General features: G+C 43.1%; 3 protein-coding genes across 5 annotated transcripts in view; 2 read left to right on the top strand and 1 right to left on the bottom strand.

Annotated features, from left to right (window-relative positions):
- The window catches only part of LOC124042824 (zinc finger and BTB domain-containing protein 12-like), a 5,720-nt gene extending 4,912 nt beyond the window's left edge, over window positions 1-808 (top strand). For both annotated transcript variants that reach the window (XM_046360948.1, XM_046360949.1), the window contains exon 5: window positions 1-808. This exon is cut by the window's left edge and continues 526 nt beyond it. In XM_046360948.1, the coding sequence (XP_046216904.1) occupies window positions 1-548 (548 nt within the window). In that variant the 3' untranslated portion in view covers window positions 549-808.
- Window positions 809-1,232: 424 nt separating this feature from the next.
- On the bottom strand, window positions 1,233-4,716 carry LOC124042826 (negative elongation factor E-like). Of its 2 annotated transcripts, none has more exons than XM_046360951.1 (11): window positions 4,547-4,716; window positions 3,860-3,945; window positions 3,530-3,602; window positions 3,277-3,422; window positions 2,997-3,074; window positions 2,764-2,801; window positions 2,362-2,660; window positions 2,076-2,220; window positions 1,865-1,919; window positions 1,690-1,792; window positions 1,233-1,605 (listed from the first exon to the last, which is right to left on the bottom strand). In XM_046360951.1, exons 1-11 carry the CDS (start codon window positions 4,581-4,583, stop codon window positions 1,532-1,534), a joined length of 1,134 nt encoding a protein of 377 aa, XP_046216907.1. In that variant the 5' UTR covers window positions 4,584-4,716; the 3' UTR covers window positions 1,233-1,531. The 2 variants fall into 2 exon arrangements, with proteins under 2 accessions (XP_046216907.1, XP_046216908.1); XM_046360952.1 differs by lacking the exon at window positions 4,547-4,716 and adding an exon at window positions 4,303-4,378.
- Window positions 4,469-20,891, top strand: LOC124042825 (helicase SKI2W-like). The gene is made up of 19 exons (XM_046360950.1): window positions 4,469-4,609; window positions 4,986-5,107; window positions 5,485-5,606; window positions 5,784-5,901; window positions 6,152-6,269; window positions 7,753-7,827; window positions 8,123-8,176; window positions 8,280-8,443; window positions 8,583-8,744; window positions 8,931-9,076; window positions 9,227-9,373; window positions 9,761-9,845; window positions 9,951-10,057; window positions 13,167-13,313; window positions 13,708-13,804; window positions 17,592-17,804; window positions 18,032-18,142; window positions 18,318-18,429; window positions 19,983-20,891. The coding sequence occupies exons 1-19, from the start codon at window positions 4,597-4,599 to the stop codon at window positions 20,192-20,194; spliced, it is 2,325 nt and encodes a 774-aa protein (XP_046216906.1). The 5' UTR covers window positions 4,469-4,596; the 3' UTR covers window positions 20,195-20,891.
- The last annotated feature ends 1,877 nt before the right edge of the window (window positions 20,892-22,768 follow it).

Here is a 22,768-nt window from a genome sequence, read left to right on the forward strand (position 1 = left end):
ACAGCCCGGACGACCCCAGTGGTGATGGAGGGGAGGGTAATATGGGAATGTCGGCTGTGCCAACAGGTGGTGACGAGGCGGGGGATGAGTCTGTCGCAGTGGTAGGCTCCACCTCCAGCACAGCGGGGCCGGTGGCTTGTGAGCAATGCGGCTTGACCTTCCCCTCTGCCCACTACCTGGCCGTCCACTCGCGCGCCACCCACTTGCTGTACGTGTGCCCCTGCTGCGGCAAGCACTTCAACCACTCCAGCAACCTCAACCGCCACATGACCGTGCACCGCGGTGCCAAAGTCCACCGCTGCCAGCTCTGTGACAAGACATTCACGCAGAAGTCCACGCTGTGCGATCACATGAACCTGCACAGCGGCGAGCGGCCCCACTGCTGCGCCTACTGCCACTCACGATTCGCCCACAAGCCGGCACTGCGGCGCCATCTCAAAGAGCAGCACGGGAAGACGACCGCTCAGAACAGCCTGGAGGCACAGGCCGAGATGGAGAGAGTGGCAGGGGAAGGAGAGGGAGACACTCAGGACAGATTTGACTTTTGACAAGGACACTGTCCAAAGTGTACTCTCATTGACTAAGCATTACAGGTTGCGGTTGGAGGTAAAGAGGGGTTATTCAAGCAAGCGTGCCTTTTGCCCAAAGAGTGGTTTTGAGTGTGCCTTCAGATTTGAGGGTTGGAAAAGGGGGAAACTATGTCCTACACGGCCGTGGTTCTGGAGGACTGGAGTTGTGTAAACCTCAGTTTTCAATCTGTCTCATTTGTAACTCACTGGCTGACCAATAAAATATTTTGGTTTGTGTATGAGAGGGTGAGCTTCTTATTAAACACTGGATGTTGGTACATACAGCCTGATTTGTAATGTGTAATTACAGCTACACAATTATTTGTAACAGCGTGTACTTACTATTAAGACACTTCATTTAAAGAGGGATCCAAAATACAGTAGGCTCAGTCATTCCATAGTCATGTTCATCACAAAGGACAAAAAGGAATTTGCAATGCATGCTTATTCATGACGTGAAACACTTGTGTACTGTTGTGCATGAAAATACATGTGACTTGGTGTGCTCAGCAGACATGCTAAGGTAAGTAGATCTCTGCACTGTCTGTGAGGCCTACAACTATGAGACTGATAACACAATAACTGTCTACACTGAATTACATTGACACAGTGCCAAATCTAATTGGCCCCTTTGATTCAAAGCATGACAACCAGATGAACAAATGTATTGAAGTGATTTATTGAGCTCCCCAAAACAATTAATCCCCTGGTTACAAGAGCAAGACCAGGCCACCATGCCAACCACAATCTCTTTTCACGTGGTCATTGCCATTACACATCCTGGCCATGTATAGAACTGTAGCACTTACTCAGAACAACTGACACGTGGTTCCGTATCGGGCTAACAGGCAATCAACAACAAACTCAAAATGCAATATAGAAAAAAAGCATACACACAAAGCTAACACTAAATCATTGATGACTACTCCTTACAGATCTCCAATGCAGCACGCCCATCCAGCTCATAGGAAATCCTCACTGTACACAACCTGGTTCCTCTTGTCTCGGTAGGAGCCTTTGGCACTGTTCTGCACAGCTGGGAGAGAGAGAATACATGAATCCAGAGTTGACACTGTCACACTGCTTGTTATTCTGATCTGTGTTTGACTCCGATATTTACCCAGAGTGGCCCAGACAGATTTGCCGGTGGCTGCCTCCAGCATCGGCTGCTTCCTAGCGATGCTGACTTTTATGGGGACATCTCCCACTGTGCTTCCATTCAACTGGGAGAAGAGAGTGTAGATTATAGGTTTTACACTATAATGAATTAAGTTGGGAGCTAGAGCTATACTTACCTCTGCTACAGCCTGGTCTGCAGACTCCATCTTTTCAAAGGTGATGAATGCACAGCTAGAAAGAGAAAAACAGGGTGGTGTTCATTAGCCATCAAACAACAAAACAGTAAGGGACTTACTGGACTAGTTTTCAATTGCAAAACATTTCAAAACACAATCACACACTGCCACATGGATGTAAAATCTCAATATTGTATTTATGTAGCCCTACTTGCGTTGGGAGTCCATGGACAGGTCAATGATGGTGCCATGTTGGGAGAAGGCTAAGCGCAGGCTGTCCTCCACAAGGCCAGTTCCATACACATACACCGTGTTCCCCTTCCTCACCCCCCTCCGCTCCGGGTATGAGTCTGATCCTGAGAGGGAGAGAGAAGATAAGGGAGAAGAAAAAAGTAACATTATTCACTCTTTGAACTTGTATTTTGATTGGAACATCCTTTTAAGAATGCCAGTGATTAAAGACATGAAAGACAGAAGTTCAGTAAAAGAATATTCACGTCTGAATGGTCCGTCTCGCTCACGTGACTCTCTCTCTCCTCCCCTTTCCCGGTCACGCTCTCCATCCCGGCTCCTGTCTCTGTCGCTCCTCTCGCGGTCTCGCAGCTCTCTGTCCCTGCCCCGGTCACCGCTGCCCCGGTCGCCGCTGCCCCGGTCTCTCTCCCTCTCTCTGTCACGCTCTCTCTCTCTGTCCATCTCTCGGTCTCCTCTGTCTCTCTCTCGCTCTAGGTCTTTGCTGGTGGACAGACCGCCTCCCTCCTCCTCATCACGAGCTGCTCGGTCGCCTGGAGTGATGAAGCTGTTGGAGAGCAACAGAGGAAATGATTTTAAACCGCCTTATACAGAGAACCAGTGTAGAAAACATGACCTACTCTATTATTCATCAGAGCTTTTAGGCTTACCTCTCGTACAGAGATTTTCTGTGGGCTCTTTTGCCAGCCTGAAGTAGAAATGTCAAATGTAAAGTAGCAGCATCAGTTCTCAATAACATGTTTTTTTAAAGTCACTGGTTCTGTGGCCACAATACAGGCAGACAGCATTGGTAAAATACTGTACAAGCATGCCATTTTGTAGGTAAAGTACATCAATTCATTGGATGGTTTTAAAATGGGATGTCATGTCATTCTTACTATACCTCAGAAAGCTCATCATCTGTGGACATGCTCCTTTGGAATGGTTGGAAAGCCACAGGGCCTGGGACTTTCTCTGGATCCTGGTAAACGGAAGAAAATATATCAAATCATTACTAGACCATCATTTATAAGTTTGAGTTCCATCAGACTAGTGTATGTGTCATATTTAAGAGGCATTTGCGCCTGTCAGCTTTATACATATTATTAATGTATATTCGTTTTATAAATAATTTATTCTATGATCAATTCCTACATTACACATCCTTACATATTGCATCTTACCTTGAGCTTGATCTCTAGCGTTCTAGAGCGCTTAAAGCCAGAGTTCTTGTTCTCTGACTTGATGGCACTGATGGCCCCAGACTTGATCAGCATCTTCGCCTGCTCTGTAGCTGTCGCTGTGTCTAGCACAGGCTGGTCTGACAAAGCTAGAGGACAGAGAAAGTAGATGCAACTTAACCAACTTAGACCAAATATCTGCTTTGTAATACAGTTTTAAAGAGTTAACTTCTTAAAGTGAAGACAAAGCCCATACTGCGCTTCAATCCACTCTGATTGGTCTGGCTGGTTGAACTCTGCTGCTTCTTCAAAGCCAGCAGGGCCTTTTTCTATAGGTGTGAGGAGAGAGCGAGCATAAGAGGTGAACAATCAAAGTTTGGTAACATAATAATGATGATATCCAACTTTCAACGTTATGCGTGTGATGATGGCTGACAGGTGAATATTGAATTAATAAAGGCCTACCCCTAACCACATCTGCAAACGTGGGTGCAGTGGCACATCTCATTGTCAGCAGCAGGATACAGTTACATGGATAGAGTTCTCTCTAGTCAAGTGGAGTGAGTAGATTCTTTGAGTTTCTCACCTTTTTCTTGAGTTTGGCATATTTCTTCTGCAGAGACTCCTCTTCCTCTGTCAAAGAGCTTGGGAACACCACCATGTTGTACCCAGCTGGAAAGCATTGTGAAAAGAGACCAGAATATTGGACACATTTGCACAACAAAATGCATGTCAATACACGAGTGTGGTTGAATTAAACTCTATAGCATGAACTCAAAAACGACCGTATACACTTTGTTCACGACCACAGCGGTTTCTCTTTCTACATTCTGCATGCATCTGACAACATTTTAAGCGTTACGTTAGACTGTTAGCTAAGGGTAGTTAGCTACTTCTACATTATGTATTACACAGGGCAGTGGAAAGTATTCCATTGCTTATCAACAATACGGCAATGTAGCGTTCAGACTACAGCAATTCATAAAGATACTACATTGACTGTATTTACAAATGTAATTACGTTGTTACCTCTATAACCTTACTGTAGCTACTTTTAATCACTCGCTCCTTCATGAACACAAAAACAAAGGCGCATGAATATGACGTATAATGTTGGTAGGGGTGCATGAATTAAAAAAAATACTATTCAACCTGCTAAATTGCAGGAATAAGTCAATTATAATAAATGCATGGCATACACTTGACAACAGTTAGTAAAATAATGCATTAATATTGAGATATTTATCGTATTACATTTGGCAATTATACCTACTTCCTGCATACCAAACTTGGCCATTTCCGACTTTCATCTGCGGTGGAGAAATGGAAAGAATAGGTAAAGGACAATTAAACGATAGATAATATTTACATTTTCAGTTAATGCATTAGGAATACGTTTAAGACCATTGCTGTAAGCTTTGTTTTAAAGTAACTTGCTAGCAGTACAGTTTACTGGCGAATATGACAGCTTGGGTTAGCCTAGCTAACGTTAACCACAGTAGCCAGCTCAGCTGTCATTCATGTAGCAGAAATGTAGTCCCTCCCAACATGTGCAACGTGTTATAGGCAGAATCTTATCAGCTAAAGCAGTACATGATGACATTGCAATATGTGTATGTGCATTAGTATATACAATGGACTCTATTGTATGATAGAGGACAGTCCACAGAAACTAGGCTATTCATCTCAATCCCATTTCTCTCTCTCTATAGATATGCCGGCTGTGGGCCCCACAGACCTCCCTATATCCCTGCTGGAGATGGGTTGCTCTGGCAGGTTTGAGCTCATCACACATCCACATCCCAATGACCAGCCCCTGCCTCCACAAAGTTCGGTCAGTATTAGAGTCAGTGTGTGGTTGGATTCATATCTGAAAACGACCATTTCTACAGATATGAAAAGGACTGCCAAGCAAAATATTCCATCTACCTCTCTATTTGTCTAAATTACGTTTTTACAGTAGGTCTCACCTACCTACCTACCTACCTACCTACCTACCTACCTACCTACCTACCTACCTACCTACCTACCTACCTACCTACCTACCTACCTACCTACCTACCTACCCGTATCCTTCAGATCCGCCATCAAGTTTAGAGGGAAGGGAGAAAACGTCAGTTTGAATTGCAGCCTGTGTTGACATAGATCTACTATCCAATCTCTCCAGCCCATTATATTCCTTATGTATTTCTATAACTATTTTATCTACAGCTCCCTCATGGACTCCCTCCCACTAGTGTGAGCCTGGAGACAGAGGTAGAGAAGGGCTTTCTACGCGACCCTGCCTGGCTTCCCATTCACGATACCGACGCTGCCTTCCATAGGTTTCTGAAGTGAGTATGCTTACATTTCTTATTAGGGTTTTTACATCTTTACTTTTTATTGCTTTGATGGACTGTAAATCTTTCTTTGGAAGCGGTGTTTATAAGGGGAATTCAGTGGTCCAGATGAGGCCGTGGTACCAAATGGTCACAGAATTAACTTGCGGTAACAGACTTGTTTTTCTCTAGGCTGGCTGAGAGAGATGTTCATATAGACTCTCTTCTCCATTGTGCTCTGTCTCCTCTGCACTCTGGCATCTCAGTAGTCAGAGATCCAACAACAGGAATGTTGTTGGACTTCACTGAGGTACATACTAGTGTCAGATCTTACCTAGCTATGCTGTCTTAGTCTCTGTGTCCTAATCATACAGCTATGATAATGATGTGACTCAATGGGAACATTCAAAATTGTAGCACTTCCCTGAGTGGGGATCTACTAATATTATTGAAAGGTCTACTTTGATTTCCATACACATTTTGCATCCCAGTGTCATTAAATCTCCCTCTCTCTCTCTCTCTCTCTCTCTCTCTCTCTCTCTCTCTCTCTCTCTATCCAGGTGTTACTGGGGGACACAGGCATCTCTGCTAAGAATTCTATGTCCCTGCAACGTCCACCAAACCCTAATCCCTCTGAGAGCCTACGAGGAAGCAACACCAACTACCCGTTTTTGCCCGGTGGGTCTGACTCATTGCCTAAGTATATTATCAGAGCTATATACACAAACGTATGTGGACACCCCTTCAAATTATTGTCTATTTCAGCAACATTCATGCTGACTGGTGTATAAAATTTAGCACGCAGCCATGCAATCTTCATAGACAAACATTGGCAGTAGACTGGCATTACTGAAGAGCTCAGTGACTTTCAACATGGCACTGTCACAGGATGACACCTTTCCAACAAGTCACTTTATCAAATTTCTGCCCTGCTAGATCTTCCCCGGTCAACTGTAAGTGCTGTTATTGTGAAATAGAAACGACTAGGAGCAACAACAGCTCCGCTGTGAAGTGGTAGGCCACACAAACTCACAGAATGAGACCGGTGAAGCGTGTAGCGTGTAAAAATCGTCTATACTCGGTTGCAACACTCACTACTGAGTTCCAAACTGCCTCTGGAAGCAACGTCAGCACAATAACTGTTCGTCGGGGGTTGCATGAAATGGGTTTCCATGGCCGAGCTGCCGCACACAAGCCTTAAGGTCACCATGCGCAATGCCAAGCATTGACTGGAGTGGTGTAAAGCTCGCCGGCATTGGACTCTGGAGCAGTGGAAACTCGTTCTCTGGATTGATGAATCACCATCTGACAGTCTGACGGACAAATACGTGTTTGGCGGATGCCAGGAGAACGCTACCTGCTCGAATGCATAGTGCCAACTGTAAAGTTTGGTGGATGAGGAATAATGGTCTCATGCTGTTTTTCATGGTTTGTACTAGGCCCCTTAGTTCCAGTGAAGGGAAATCTTAACGCTACAGCATACAAAGACATTCTAGATGATTCTGTGCTTCCAACTTTGTGGCAACATAACAATGCCCTGTGCACAATGCAAGGTCCATACAGAAATGGTTTGTTGAGATCGGAGGGGCGGCAGGGTGGCCTAGTGTTTAGAGCGTTGGACTAGTAACTGGAAGGTTGCATGTTCAAATCCCCGAGCTGACAAGGTGCAAATCTGTCATTCTGCCCCTGAACAGGCAGTTAACCCACTGATCCTAGGCCGTCATTGAAAATAAGAATTTGTTCTTAACTGACTTGCCTAGTTAAATAAAGGTAAAATCAAAAAATGAATTGGTGTGGAAGAACTTGACTGGCTTGCACAGAGCCCTGACCTCAACCCCATCGAACATCTTTGGGATGAATTGGAATGCTGACTGTGAGCCAGGCCTAATTGCCCAACATCAGTGCCCGACCTCACTAATTATCTTGTGGATGAATGGAAGAGAATCCCTGCAGTAATGTTCCAACATCTAGTGGGAAGCCTTCCCAGAATCATTAATCCCCTTTGATTTTGGAATGAGATGTTTGACATGCAGTTGTCCACATACTTTTGGTCATGTAGTGTATATGGCTCTGAGATGTATAATACATGTTTGTTGTAAATTATGTCTTCCCTTAAGTCAAATATAGAATATAAATATGATCTCTTTATGTTGTCACATAGGTGGTATGGAGGAGCTGACACTGGAACAAATCAAGAAGAAATCCGAGCTGGAGGAGGACATAGACTTTGAGAAAGGTGATTTTACATGTCTTTATGGGGTTGAAATGGTGAAGGGGCAATTGTCACACCAAAGACTGCCTGTGCACAGTGAGGGAGGGGGGTGATTGCTTTTGAATGAAAATGCAGACAGACGTCATCTTTGAAAGTAAAAAAAAACAGTCTGTGTGCTGTTCCCTAGGAACCAAATGGTTCTCTTCAAAAATCAGAATACAGATTTAAGATCTTTTTGTTATTGAGCATATGTGTTTCTTGCTTGGTTTATTTCATGTGTATGTAAGTAATATACAGTACGTATTTCCCTTTACCTTAGAGTTACTCACAGTGCCCCCTGGACTGAAAGTTGGGATGGACTTCAGTGACAAAGGTTTGAATGGCCATTTGTTCCTAAAGTTTATCCTCTTGGCTTGAACTTGGCTTGAATAAATATATAATATGTTTTCTTTCTTTAAAAAAAATTCTCTATGAAGATGCCAAAACCACAAAGGGAGAAATCAATCTCCTGTCCCTCCTGTCCACCTTTGATGACATCATAGACTCCCAGCCTGAGGCAGAGGAGAAGGAGAAGGGCCACGGAAGTGGAAATGCACCCAAACTGCCCAGAACCAACAGCCTGGAAGACCTGGGGATCAAGGTATTGAATAAATAGTTTTTGTTGTTGTTGTTTATTGACAAATACAATCTACATCTCAAATGTAGTTTCCCCTCTAACTTAGCTTCTGGGGTTTATCATGTTCATATACTGAAAGGTGGTTGTTTATTTCCATCTGTAGGACTCTCCCTCTACACCTGGGACCACCTCTACAGAGAAGAAAGATGGAGGAACGACCAAACCAGCAGGGGACCAGGAGGAGAAGAAGAGATGGGCAATCCCAATAAACATCACCTCCCCCTGCGGTGACTTCTACAAACGTATCCCTAACCCTGCCTTCAAGGTACTGTGCTGTAATGGCAAAATATGATGTTGGTTTGATAAATGAAGTTGAATATGTCGGTGATGAATGTGTTGATTAGTCCCGTGTAGTTTTGTTTTATATTTTTATGACATTATTCGTCTAATCTCTTATTGGCACAGAACCTTGTTCATTCCACAATACTAATGTGATCCCCACCTCTCCCAGTATCCCTTTGAGTTGGACGTGTTCCAGAAGCAGGCAGTATTGAGGCTGGAGGCCCATGAGTCTGTGTTCGTGGCAGCTCACACATCAGCAGGCAAAACCGTGGTGGCAGAATACGCCATAGCACTCTCACAGAAGCACATGACCAGGTGTGTGTATTTACACATTTGTCATGTTCTATAAAATCTTTAATCCAACAGGGTAAAAATATGGGATTTATTAGTCATTCCTGATGTTTTGACCTGAATCATTGAAATGGACGAAAAGGAAATTGAGTTGTTCCTGGTTTTCCATGATAGGACCATCTACACCTCCCCCATCAAGGCGCTGTCCAATCAGAAGTTCCGGGACTTCAAGACCACCTTTGGGGACGTGGGGCTGCTGACCGGGGACGTCCAGCTGAGTCCTGAAGCCTCCTGTCTCATCATGACCACTGAGATATTGAGGTGACGTAACATATACAGTACATCCTATACATCACTTAGAAAACATGTCACATTATTATATAACTGTACACATTATATCACACTGTCACATTATACCTCCACGCCTCTAGAACAAGCTCCGCTCTATGGGGGATTGCAACACATACAGTACATCATATACACCAAACATTACACATTATAATATAAAATGACACATTATATCACACATTAACCCCATGGAACACTGTTTTTATACTGTCTAATTGAAAGCATACCATGGTTATATTTTTACATACCCCTATCCATATAGACCTATACATCAGCTTCCTAACTATGTAACACTGAGGGATGCTTTTCCATGTACTGTTTGACTGACACTTTCTCCCTCCCTCCCTCTCTCTCTTGTAGGTCCATGCTCTATAACGGTTCGGAGGTCATCAGAGATTTAGAGTGGGTGATCTTTGACGAGGTTCACTACATCAATGATGCTGAGGTAACGGCGAAGCCTCACTCTCAAATCCTTCCTCTCTCACTGTTTTAGTCAATCACACGTGTCACTAAATCTCATTCTCTTCCGTTTTCTTTCCCTCCCTATTAGAGAGGAGTGGTGTGGGAGGAGGTTCTGATCATGTTACCTGACCACGTCAGCATTATTCTTCTGAGTGCCACTGTCCCCAACGCTGTGGAGTTCAGTGAGTGGATCGGGTACGTTGTCAACTATTGTCCACTGTTCTCCTGATCACACCACCTTAACACCTGTCATCACCAAACCCAAAGCATGTACACTATATATACAAAAGTCTGTGGACACCCCTTCAAATTACTGGATTTTGCTATTTCAGCCACAACCGTTGCTGAAAGGTGTATAAAATCGAGCACACAGCCATGCAATCTCCATAGACAAACATTTGCAGTAGAAGAGCTCAGTGGCTTTCAATGTGACACCTTTCCAACAAGTCAGTTTGTCAAATTTCTGCCCTGCTAGAGATGCCCCAGTCAACTGAAGTGCTGTTATTGTGAAGTGGAAACGACTAAGAGCAACAACGGCTCAGCCGCGAAGTGGTAGGCCATACAAATCAAAATCAAATCCAATTTTATTGGTTAAATACACATGTTTAGCAGATGTTATTGCGGGTGTAGTGAAATGCTTGTATTTCTAGCTGCAAGAGTGCTGTAATATCTAACAAGTAATATATAACAATTTCACAACAATACACACAAATCTAAAGTAAAGGAATGGAATTGAGAATATATCAATATTTGGATGAGCAATGTCAGAGCGGCATAGACTAAAATACTGTAGAATAGAATATAATACAGTATACACTACCGTTCAAAAGTTTGGGGTCACTTAGAAATGTCCTTGTTTTGAAAGAAAAGCAAATTTCTGTCCATTTTAAAATAACATCAAATTGATCAGAAATACAGTGTAGACATTGTTAATTTTGTGAATGACTATTGTAGCTGGAAATGGCTGATTTTTAATGGAATATCTACATAGTCGTACAGAGGTCCATTATCAGCAACCGTCATTGCCTGTTATTTTAATGGACAAAAAATATGCTTTCTTTCAAAAACATACTTTCTTTCAAAAACAAGGACATTTCTAAGTGACCCCAAACTTTTGAATGGTAGGGTATACATAGAGATGAGTAATGCAAAATATGTAAACATTATTAAAGTGACTAGTGTTCCATTAGTAAAGTGGCCAGTGATTTCAAGTCTATGTATATAGGGCAGCAGTCTCTAAGGTCCTAGTGATGGCTATTTAAGTCTGATGGCCTTGAGATAGAAGCTGGTTTTTAGTCTCGGTCCCAGCTTTGATGCACCTGTACTGACCTCGCCTTCTGGATGGTAGCAGGGTGAACATGCAGTGGCTTGGGTGGTTGTTGTCCTTGATGATCTTTTTTTTGCCTTTGTGACATCAGGTGCTGTAGGTGTCCTGGAGGGCAGGTAGTTTGCCCCCAGTGATGGGTTGGGCAGACCGCACCACCCTGTGAGGAGCCCTGTGATTGCGGGCGGTGCAGTTGCAGGCGGTGATACAGCCCGACAGGATACTCTCAATTGTGCATCTGTAGAAGTCTGGGGGTTTTAGGTGCCAAGCCAAATTTCTTCAGCCTTCTGTTGCGCCTTCTTCACCACAATGTCTGTGTGGGTGAACCATTTCAGTTTGTCAGTGATATGTATGCTGAGGAACTTGCTTTCCACCTTCTCCACTGCGGCCCTGTCGATGTGGATAGGGGGGTGCTCCCTCTGCTGTTTCCTGAAGTCCAGGATCAGCTCCTTTGTTTTGTTGACGTTGAGTGAGAGGTTATTTTCCTGGCACCACACACCCAGAGCCTACAGGGAGGAGGTGGGGGCTATCTAGCCATTGTTGGTGAACAGACCTACTAATATAAATTGTAATATATGCCATTTAGCAGACGCTTTTATCCAAAGCGACTTACAGTCATGTGTGCATACAACAGACCCACTACCCTGGCGTTACAAGCGCCATGCTCTACCAACTGAGCTACAGAAGGACCACTTCTTGTGTCGTCTGCAAATTTGATGATTGAGTTGGAGGCGTGCGTGGCCAAGCAGTCAAAGGTGAACAGGGAGTACAGGAGGAGGCTGAGCATGCACCCTTGATGGGCCCCTGTGTTGAGCTCACAGAACAGGACCGTCGAGAGCTGAAGTGCATAGCGCGTAAAAATCATCTGTCCTCAGTTGCAACACTCACTACCGAGTTCCAAACTGCCTCTGGAAGCAACGTCAGCACAAGAACTGTTCGTCGGGAGCTTCATGAAACGGGTTTCCATGGTCGAGAAGCCACACACAAGCCTAAGATCATCATGCGCAATTCCAAGCGTCGGCTGGAGTGGTGTAAAGCTCACCACCATTGGACACTGAAGCAGTGGAAATGTGTTCTCTGGATTGATGAATCATGCTTCACATTCTGGCAGTCCAACACATGAATCTGTGTTTGGCGGATGCCGGGAGAACGCTACCTGCCCCAATGCGTAGTGTCAACTGTAAAGTTTGGTGAGGAGGAATAATGGTCTGGGACTGTTTTTCATGGTTCAGGCTAAGCCCCTTACTTCCAGTGAATGGAAATCTTAACGCTACAGAATACAATGACATTCTTGACAGTTCTGTGCTTCCAACTTTGTGGCAACAGTTTGGAGAAGGCCCTTCTCTGTTTCAGCATGACAATGCCCCCGTGCACAAAGCGAGGTCCATACAGAATTGTTTTGTTGAGATCGTGGAAGAGTTGGAAGAAGTTGACTAGCCTGCACAGAGCCCTGACCTGAACCTCATCGAACACCTTAGGGATGAATTGGAACGCCGAGCCAGGCCTAATCACCCACAACATCAGTGCCCAACCTCACTAATTCTCTTGTGGCTGAATGTTCCAACATCTAGTGGAAAGCCTTTCCAGAAGAGTGGAGGATGTTATAGCAGCAAAGGGGGGACCAATTCCATATTATTGCCCATTATTTTGGAATGAGATGTTCGACGAACAGGTGTCCACGTTTGGTCATGTAGTGTATGTTGGGAAAGACACTGTTAAACCATGCATGACCTACTGTGTCTAAAACTAGGGCCCAGAGTTTTTCCTATCTCTAGGACCCAGAGTATTTGTTGGTCAAGTCATGTGGTTAGAAAAAACTCCTGACCCTAGTTAAAGTACAGTGATAGCCGTTGCTATGGTCACAGTATAGAGCATGTATAGTGTGTGTTGTGGTTGGCCTGTAGTCTATGAATGGAATAATGTCTTTGAGTTGTGTAGAGATGCTTTAGTTTCTCCACTCTCTTCCTATCTCCTCTCCAGACGCATTAAAAAGAAGCACATCTATGTGATCAGCACAGCGAAGAGACCTGTGCCTCTGGAGCACTACCTGTACACAGGCAACAGCACCAAGACCCAGAAGGAGATGTTCCTACTGCTGGACCCTACGGGCAACTTCCAAACCAAAGGGTAAGTACACACACACACACACCTGGCCTCATAACAGCTTGTATGGTAATCTGAAAATTATCCATACCGACAATTTATCCAGGACATTTGACTGATATCGATAATAAAGATTAGTAACCTTTACTAGAGGAATGTGACGTTTGAAATTAAATGTCTGCTACTACTAACAGGACAATTGATAGCCACTGCATTCAAAATAGTAGCAGTAGTAGTTTTAAAGGTAATATAAAAAGGTGCACATTAATGTTGTGAACTTATCGTTCAATTTATCATTATCGTGATAATCAGTCAATATATAGTGATATGACTTTTTGTCCGTGTCGCCCAGCTCTAGTTGTCATGGAGAGTAATGTATTGATCACTTTTTAATGTTGGTGGTTTCTTTGTTTTTAAGGTACTACGCTGCTATAGATGCCAAAAAGGAACGCACCAGTAAACACACACAGTCTTTTGGGACGAAAAATCCATCTCAGAACACTACAGCTAGTCAGGTACAGAATATCACCCCTAGTCTCTCTGGGCTCTATTTTAACAAACCTAACACAATGGTAAATCTAAGCGTTGGCAGTAGCGCTAGAGGTTCGGAGGGGGGTGTCAGAAATATTGTTGCTATTTTCACAACCGTAATTGTGGGTGCAGTTCCTTGCGGAACAGCTGGGTTTTGATGAGTAAACAAGTTGTAGGTGTGTCGAGGCTTGCCCCCTCACTGGTCAATCAGAACCTGCTTCATGGCTAAATATGTGGTTGCTTCAAGTTGTATATTTACGGTCTTTCATGTATTGTGTTGTCATCAACTGCAATTCGAAATGTTAGTCCGTTATAGCCTAGTACGTTAAATAGCCTGGCCCATATTTTCACAATATTTTGAGCATGTTTGCAGTCCAATCAAATTCAAATAAAAACGAAACAACAACTTCTTTTCAAATAGGCTATGTCTAAATGCAGTTGCAGGCACCGTAATTGCTCCCCGTGGGCGTATAATACAGACAAGGCAACATAGACTATGGATGGTTTTACCGACCTCCAAACTTTTCATAGGAGCTGGATAAAGATCCAATGTAAAGAGAAAGGGGTCCACTCTCCCTAATACTGCTTCCAAGTTTACATTTTACATTTACATTTAAGTCATTTAGCAGACGCTCTTATCCAGAGCAACTTACAAATTGGTGCATTCACCTTATGACATCCAGTGGAACAGTCACTTTACAATAGTGCATCTAAATCTTAAAGGGGGGGGGGGTGAGAGGGATTACTTATCCTATCCTAGGATATCCAAGTATAATGTTTTATAAACATATTACAACCATCTTACAGATCGCATTCACACTTCTCTAGAAGTTGCATTGCATGCGGGCTCCTGAGTGGCGCAGCAGTCTAAGGCACTGCATCTCAGTGCTAGAGGCGTCACTACATACCCTGGTTTAATCCCGGGCTGTATCACAACCGGCCGTGATCGGGAGTCCAATAGGGCGGCGCACAATTGGCCCAGCGCTGTCAAGGTTAGGGTTTGGCCGGGGTAGGCCGTCATTGTAAAATAAGAACGGACTTTCCTAGTTTTTAAAATTCTATCTATTTTTTTAATTGAACCTTTATTTCTCTAGGCAAGTCAAAAGGTAAATAAAGGTTAAATTAAAAAAATGTGGCCACCAGTGTTATTACCTTAAAACCAGGACGGTGAATCATTCTAATAAGTTTTCTTATTTTTCATTTAATTTTATTAAAACCAGTCTGTTTTTTTTTATATTATAAAATCGTCAGGATAAAAAAGACACAACGCATTGCGGTTGAACCAGCCTGCTTTATAGTAGGCCATGGGTAAGGGCTTGGGTTTTGAACATATGAAACGGAAAACAAGCAATTGTTACAGGAAAATAACTTCTAAATACAATGTTCACCGGTATTCACAGAGGTTCTCGTCTCTCTTTTCATCATGGACATGGACACATGTAGCCTACATCAGGGAGGGGGGTTTTACACACATCTAAAATAGAGCTGCATGGCTCATAATGTAGGCCTGCCTACAGTACATACAGTTCATTCAGAAAGTATTCAGAACACTTGACATTTTCCACATTTTGTTACGTTACAGCCTTATTCTAAAAAAAAAGTTTTTTTTTTCCATTGTCAATTTACACACAATACATACCCCATAATGATTAAGCAGAACATTCCAGGGTTTTTCTTTATTTTGACTGTTTTCTACATTGTAAAATAATAGTGAAGACATAATGCACTGCTCTGCTTTGAGCCTGCTTCTTCCATCTTTGAATTCAAATTCAATTAAAATCTCCTTCATCGCATACTGGCCCTTTCGTTTTAGGCTACCTTTCTTTTAAGTTTGCATATATCATAAAATGTGTCATAAATACTTTGACTTATGCAATGTAGAGATAAGAAGGGAGAGATGTTGAGACATACAGTACCAGTCAAAAGTTTGGACACACCTACTCATTCCAGGTTTATTTTAATTTTACTATGTTCTACATTGGAGAAAAGTAGTGACGTCATCAAAACTATGAAATAACACCTATGGAATCATGTAGTATACAAAAAAGTGTTAAACAAATTAAAATATATTTTATATTTGAAATTCTTCAAAGTAGCCACCCTTTGCCTTGATGATAGCTTTGCACATTCTTGGCATTCTCTCAACCAGCTTCATGAGGAATGCTTTTCAAACAGTTCTGAAGGACTTCCCACATATGCTGAGCACTTGCTGGCTGCTTTTCCTTCACTCTGCGGTCCATCTCAACCCAAACCATCTCAATTGGGTTGAGGTCGGGTGATTGTGGAGGCCAGGTCATCTGATGCAGCACTCCTTCATTCACATATTGGTCAAATAGCCCTTACACAGCCTGGAGGTGTGTTGGGTCATTGTCCTGTTGAAAAAAAAATGATAGTCCTGCTAAGCGCAATCCAGATGGGATGGTGTATCACTGCAGAATGCTGTTGTAGCCATGCTGGTTAAGTGTGCCTTGAATTCTAAAAAAATCACAGACTGTGTCACCAGCAAAGCACCCCGACATCTCCTCCTCCATGCTTCACGGTGGGAACCACACATACAGAGATCATCCGTTCCCATACTCTGCCTCTCACAAAGACACAGCGGTTGGAAACAAAAATCTCAAATTTGGGCTCATCAGACCAAAGGACAGATTTCCACCATTCTAATGTCCATTGCTCGTGTTTCTTGGCCCAAGCAAGTCACTTCTCCTTCTTGGTAGCCTTTAGTAGTGGTTTCTTTGCAGCAATTCGACCATGAAGACCTGATTCACTCAGTCCCTCTGAACAGTTGATGTTGAGATGCGTCTGTTACTGAAACACTGTGAAGCATTTATTTGGGCTACAATCAGAGGTGCAGGTAACTCTAATTAACTTGTCCTCTGCAGCAGAGGTAACTCTGGGTGTGTGTAGATTGATGAAGAAAAAAACCAATTGAATTCATTTTAGAATAAGGCTGTAATGTAACAAAATCTGAATACTTTCTGAATGCACTCTAAATTGAAAGGGAAAGTCAGCTCACAGTTTTGCTCCCCTGAAACTTGATGTTTTAATAAAGCTTTGGTGATTAAGATTAATTTCCAGGCAGCCTCACGAGCCAAACCCTTTATCAACAGTCTTGACTATTTGGCGATTGCAATGGGCAGGACCCCTAAAACAATTGCCTTCATTGAGAGCAGTTGAGGCTATATCAAATGAAATGAAATTGGAGAAAAAAAAAGGTTTAAAAATGTTTCTAGATACGTGAAATACAGGCACCAAAAGGGCATTACTCTTGTTCCATGTGCAAATGGGCAGTGTGCTTCACAGCTGGATAGGATGCCTCTGCTGTCAAAATTCATGCCATAACCAACCGCGTTACCGCTTAAACCAGCTTTTGGTGGTTCTTAAACATCCCTACCAGCACTGCCTGCAATTAGCACTTTGGCACTCAAATATTTCCACCCCTCCCATCTGAGCAAAAGCGAGCTGATAAAAGACAGGTACATTACCAATCCTTGTGCAAGTTTGAAAATTAAATTAAAATTAAATTAGGTCGAAATTGCCAATGAACATACGTTTGACACTAGCACCGCCTTAATGCCAGCCGAACATAGAGACCTCTCTCTCTGTCTCCTTTAACCTCTCTGTCACTCATCCCCATCGTAGGACTTCTGCCAGTCTTTGAACTTCTTCTCTGCTTTGCCTTTTCTCCATGAGCCATCTTCTCCCTGTATCATTTCTTTACTCTTTCCCTCTCGCTCCATTTTCTCACCCCTCTCCATCTCTCTCCACCAGGACCGGGCAGTGTGGCTTTCCCTCCTCCACTTCCTGTCCCAGCGCCAGCAGACCCCCGTGGTGGCGTTCACCTTCTCCAGAACGCGCTGCGACGACAACGCCCGCTCTCTAGCCTCCATGGACCTCACCAGCTCAGTGGAGAAGAGTGAGATCCACTCCTTTTTCCAGAAGAGCCTGAGACGCCTCAGGGGAGGGGACCGCCAGCTGCCCCAGGTAGGGTGCAATCTGGCTGGGGCTTGTTGTCTGGGAGAACTAAGATCTGCCTATCATGTTCTATTCTTCCTTGGAAAATGTTTCATGCAACCATCAGCAATACAGTGAAATCGGCTCACAGGACTGCAGAATGATTACTTCCATTTTATAGCCAATTGTAGCACGTAGATTGAACTTTTGGACATATAACCTAGGAATTGTTGTTACCAACTCCTCCTATGTTGTAGATCCTGTTGATAAGGGACCTACTGAAGAGGGGTATCGGTGTGCATCACAGTGGCATCCTGCCAATTATGAAGGAGGTCATTGAGATGCTGTTCTCGCGGGGGCTAGTAAAGGTGAATCTTATTGGTCCGTTTTCGAATCAGTGTGACGATTTGTCAATATCTTGAAGTGACATGTCTGATTACTAGTCCCAACTTACATCCTCTACCTATGTCATCAACTCAAAATGTATTTAAAGTGCATTTAACAAAGTCTTAACACACTTTACAATAAATGTGTCTCCCTCAGGTTCTGTTTGCCACTGAGACGTTTGCTATGGGAGTGAACATGCCTGCGAGGACAGTGGTGTTTGACAGCATACGGAAGCACGATGGCACCGGCTTCAGAAACCTTCTGCCTGGTACGCTCTCTTCCCTCCTCACACGTTTATATACACAACATTAAGGGTGTAATGGTACACGTATTAGTACCGAACCATTCGGTACGGGGACCTCTATTCGGTCTACACTGTAAACCCGGAATAAAAATATAATACAAATAAACCCACTAGGCCTATAGGCTATGCCTACGCTGCTTTCTTGAGTTTTTAAAATGTATTTCACCTTTATTTAACCAGGTAGGTGGTAACTAAAGCAACTTCAGCCTATGTGCAAGTTGTAATCAAAAATCCAAATCTTAATTTAGTTCTTTACAATGGCGAGTGGTGGGGTCGATTAACCAGGAGGATTCTTCTCCATCGTTAAAATGTTTGCTTCCCAGTAGATTACAGTGGCGATGGACAGAGAGAGTATGTCTCCACTGCTCAACGAGAATAACCTGTGCAGCTGCCAACACCTCAAACATGTTGACACATTTACGCCAACATCACCCCAGTATTCCTACCACCGGAATAGGTGAGAAACACAAATAGAGCAGCACAACTTTGTCTCCCCTCTGCATTCAAGCAGCCCTTCGCGGCTGAAATTAAAAGAGCGATAGGTAACATTATGTTTATAGCCACGGATATGTGCCCATTGTCGGTGTTTGAGAAGAATAGGGAGGTTCAGCACCTTGTGAAAGTGCTCGAGCCACGTTACGAACTTCTCACACCCATTTCAGCAAACCGGTAGTACCACCTCTAAATAAGAAAGCTAAAGTTGTCAATGAAGTTGCCAATACACCCTGTGTTGCGCTTACTACAGATGGATGGACATCCAGGTCTACAGAGAGCTACTTAACAGTAACAGCCGATCACATTTCTGCGGAACGGGGAATGAGAATTACCGTGCTACAGACACGCCCCCTTTACAAGTCACACAAGTGCGCATATTTTTCTCTTTGTTAGAAAACATTATAGCATAGGCCAATGCAATGTTTTACATATTGATTTCACACAGATATTGCACTTTATTTTAGCGTTGTTGTTGAGTAATCTTGTGTTTTTCACTTAAGAAAATATAAAGTGTTGGTATTCAAAAATCAACTTCATTTTCCTGCCGAAACCGAACCATGACTGCAATACGGTGAACCGTTACAACCCTACATAACATCCTTTTCATTCTCTCTCTCGCTCTCTCTGGCAGTCTGACTTTTTCTGTCTGTGTCTGTTTCTCTGCCTGCCTCTGTCGGTCTGATAGAAAAGCGGAGCATGATGCTTACAGGCAGTATTTTAATCTGATGTCACTTCAATCTCTCTCTCGCTTTCTCTCTGATATTTGAGTGGAAAGGAGAAAATAGAATGGATGTTTTTCTACATGTTTAAGAGCTCTTAGTTACGTATGACTAATCTCTTTGCCTCTGTCGCTCTCTCTCTCTTTCTGTCCTTCTCTCTCTCGCTCTGTCTCTCTCTCTCTCTCTCTCTCTCTCTCTCTCTCTCTCTCTCTCTCTCTCTCTCTCTCTCTCTCTCTCTCTCTCTCTCTCTCTCTCTCTCTCTCTCTCTCTCTCTCTCTCTTCTTCTCTCTCTCTCTCTCTCAGGTGAGTATATCCAGATGGCTGGTAGAGCGGGTAGGAGAGGTCTGGACGCCACAGGCACTGTCATCATCCTCTGCAAGTCAGGGGTACATGACATGGGGGACCTAAATGTCATGATGCTGGTAAGGCTTCCATCAGAATGTACTGTCTTCTTCCATTCAATACCACTACATCGGTGGACCACTGGTGGTCTGTGGTACATTTTCTTTTTTTAAATGTATTTTTGTGATGAACCTTATATAATTTTTTGGTTGACAGGACAAACCAAAACCAACAGACATTAAACACATACACATGTAACCCCCCCATCCCCCTCCCCTTCCCACCTGCAGGACCTGGTTACTTGAGTGCATATATCAAAGTACTGATTTTAAACTGTTGAGTGTTGTAGTCCACATGCTAATATTTTCAAATTTTGCACCATGCGGTCGAGAGATTGACAGTTTAAGTTGTGCGATGTCCATGAATGAGGAAATCCGTTGCTGATGTGGCAGAGTGTGTGGGGCTTGCCATCGTAATGCAACCATTCTCTTGGCTGCTGTTAAGCCGGCAAGCCAAATCCTTCTTTGCCTGTATGTTAGGTTCAGTGAAGTCATCATTAAGCAGTAGCACATTGGAAAGACTGGGGATGGATTTAGACAAAATGCTTGATAATGATGAAGCCACAGATTTGCCAAAAGGAAAGAATTTCTGGGAACTCCCAGACCATATGAGTGAAGGTGCCAGGACTCGTACCATGGGGGAAGAGCATACAGACGGGGGTTGAATTTATGTTCATTTGAAAAAGAGTCTCTTAACTCGTATGCCAAATGGTAGTGGGTAATTTGGTGATTTGTGTTTCTTGATGAGAATGTTAATGTTGTACCTGACTGTACTCTGTCGTGGAAATTTCCTCTATTTACCTAATCATGAGAGCAAACCACACACAAGTCAGAGTTAGTTATCACAAAGTCCATCTTTAATTATATGAGTTCTATCACAACCCTGTGACTCTCAGATCAATTCAGTGTCTATCAATGATTTCTCTGAGAGTCCCTTACACATTTCAACTGAGATCCTTTATAGCAAAGACACACACAGCCAGACAGCATAGGCATCATTTATCGTTCAGCTTTGTCTCCTAAACTATGTTCTTTTCTCAAACTCAGAACCATAAACAAATCCTCCATATCAACAAGCATATATCAAATCCATCCTATCTTGACAAGATCACAGAGACACACTGACTGGCACACAGACATTTGTGGAGCCAAGAGATACGTTTGACCTCTCCCCTCTCTCCGGCCCAAGCAACTTAGTCTTGACATAGAACAGAAACTGCAACCCCGCCACAGTATTATACAAAAATAACATCCTGATGAGAAGTAACTTACAAACATATGATGAACACTAAAACATCTTACCTATGTTACCAACTATTTCTGATTATTCCCCAACAACTCCAGTCTTAGTTCTGTTTTGAATTGATTGGTGATATGTTGCTTTGAGCAGGAATATATAGCATTTGGTGAACACTATGCCCTAACTTACCCTTGCTGTTAATATAAGATACTTGATCTGAACCCCAGGGTACTCTGTAAGCACACAGAGCAGAAGGAAGCTGCACATAAAAGATGATACAATTTAACAACCAGGCAGATCGTATTTCTTTTTCAGGTCTATTTTTATTTTATTTTTTCTTCCAAAAAGGAAAGGTAAGGGGATGCCTAGTCAGTTGTACAACTGAATGCATTCAACTGAAATCGCTCTTCCGTATTTAACCCAACCCCTCTGAATAAGAGAGGCTGCCGTAATCGAAGTCCACGTCATCGGTGCCCAGGGAGCAGTTGTTGCTGAGGTTTAACTGCACTGTTCAAGGGCTGAACAGCCGTTTTTTCCACCTTGCTGGCTTGGGGATTCGTGACTGTTCGATTACTGGCCCAATACCCTTCTTAAACGCTAGGCTACCTGCCACAGTTGGGAGTATTAATGATTTTTTACTTTTCGCAATACAAATTGTTTAATAAACATCCATCTGTAATAATAGGCCTTTAATCTCTTACATTCACATATCAAATTGATTTAAAATTTTGACCGCAAAAATATTTTATCTAAAAAATCTTTTAAAAATCTGCAACATTTGACAGTGGTCCCCTGGAAAGAAACATTTTGGGAATCGCTGCACTGCTTCAATCACTTCGTTTATACAAGGATATTACTTGGCTTACATTTCCCAAGGGTAAGGGGATAGCTCATACAATTAAAAAGGGATTGCTATTCTACTAAGGATAATAAAAATCCCATATTTCGTATTTTAATCCAAAATCCTTCAACAGTTTCCATCTAGCTCGCCCTGTAAGTGCTCCTCCATTGTACAGAACATAGGCTACACACCAATTGGCATCCTATGCCCTATGTGCACTACTTTTGACTGGGGCCCATAGGGAACTGGTCAAAAGTAGTGCCCTATGTAGGTTTTGGGAATAGGTTACCATTTGGGAAACAGCCATTCCCTGCTCCTCTAGGTTTGCTGCACGCTAGCTTGTACAGTACAAACAAGTGCCTCATTAAACTGTCAAGGGGCTTATTTTAAACCAACCTCTTGGAGTGGGACTTTGGAGTGGACTATTTCCTTCCTGAATTGATCCTCCTGTTGCTAGATCAAGGAAATGAAAATCCTCTAAACTGATTATATCTCCCCATCACCCTCTCGCTGCCACCTGCCATCGTGGATCGATTGTTGGATCAATCTTCGGATCAATTGTTTTAGCTTAATGCTAACAGTCATTTGCTCGATAGCAGCCGTAACT

This window comes from Oncorhynchus gorbuscha, linkage group LG09, assembly GCF_021184085.1.
Source record: "Oncorhynchus gorbuscha isolate QuinsamMale2020 ecotype Even-year linkage group LG09, OgorEven_v1.0, whole genome shotgun sequence".
Classification (NCBI taxonomy): domain Eukaryota; kingdom Metazoa; phylum Chordata; class Actinopteri; order Salmoniformes; family Salmonidae; genus Oncorhynchus; species Oncorhynchus gorbuscha.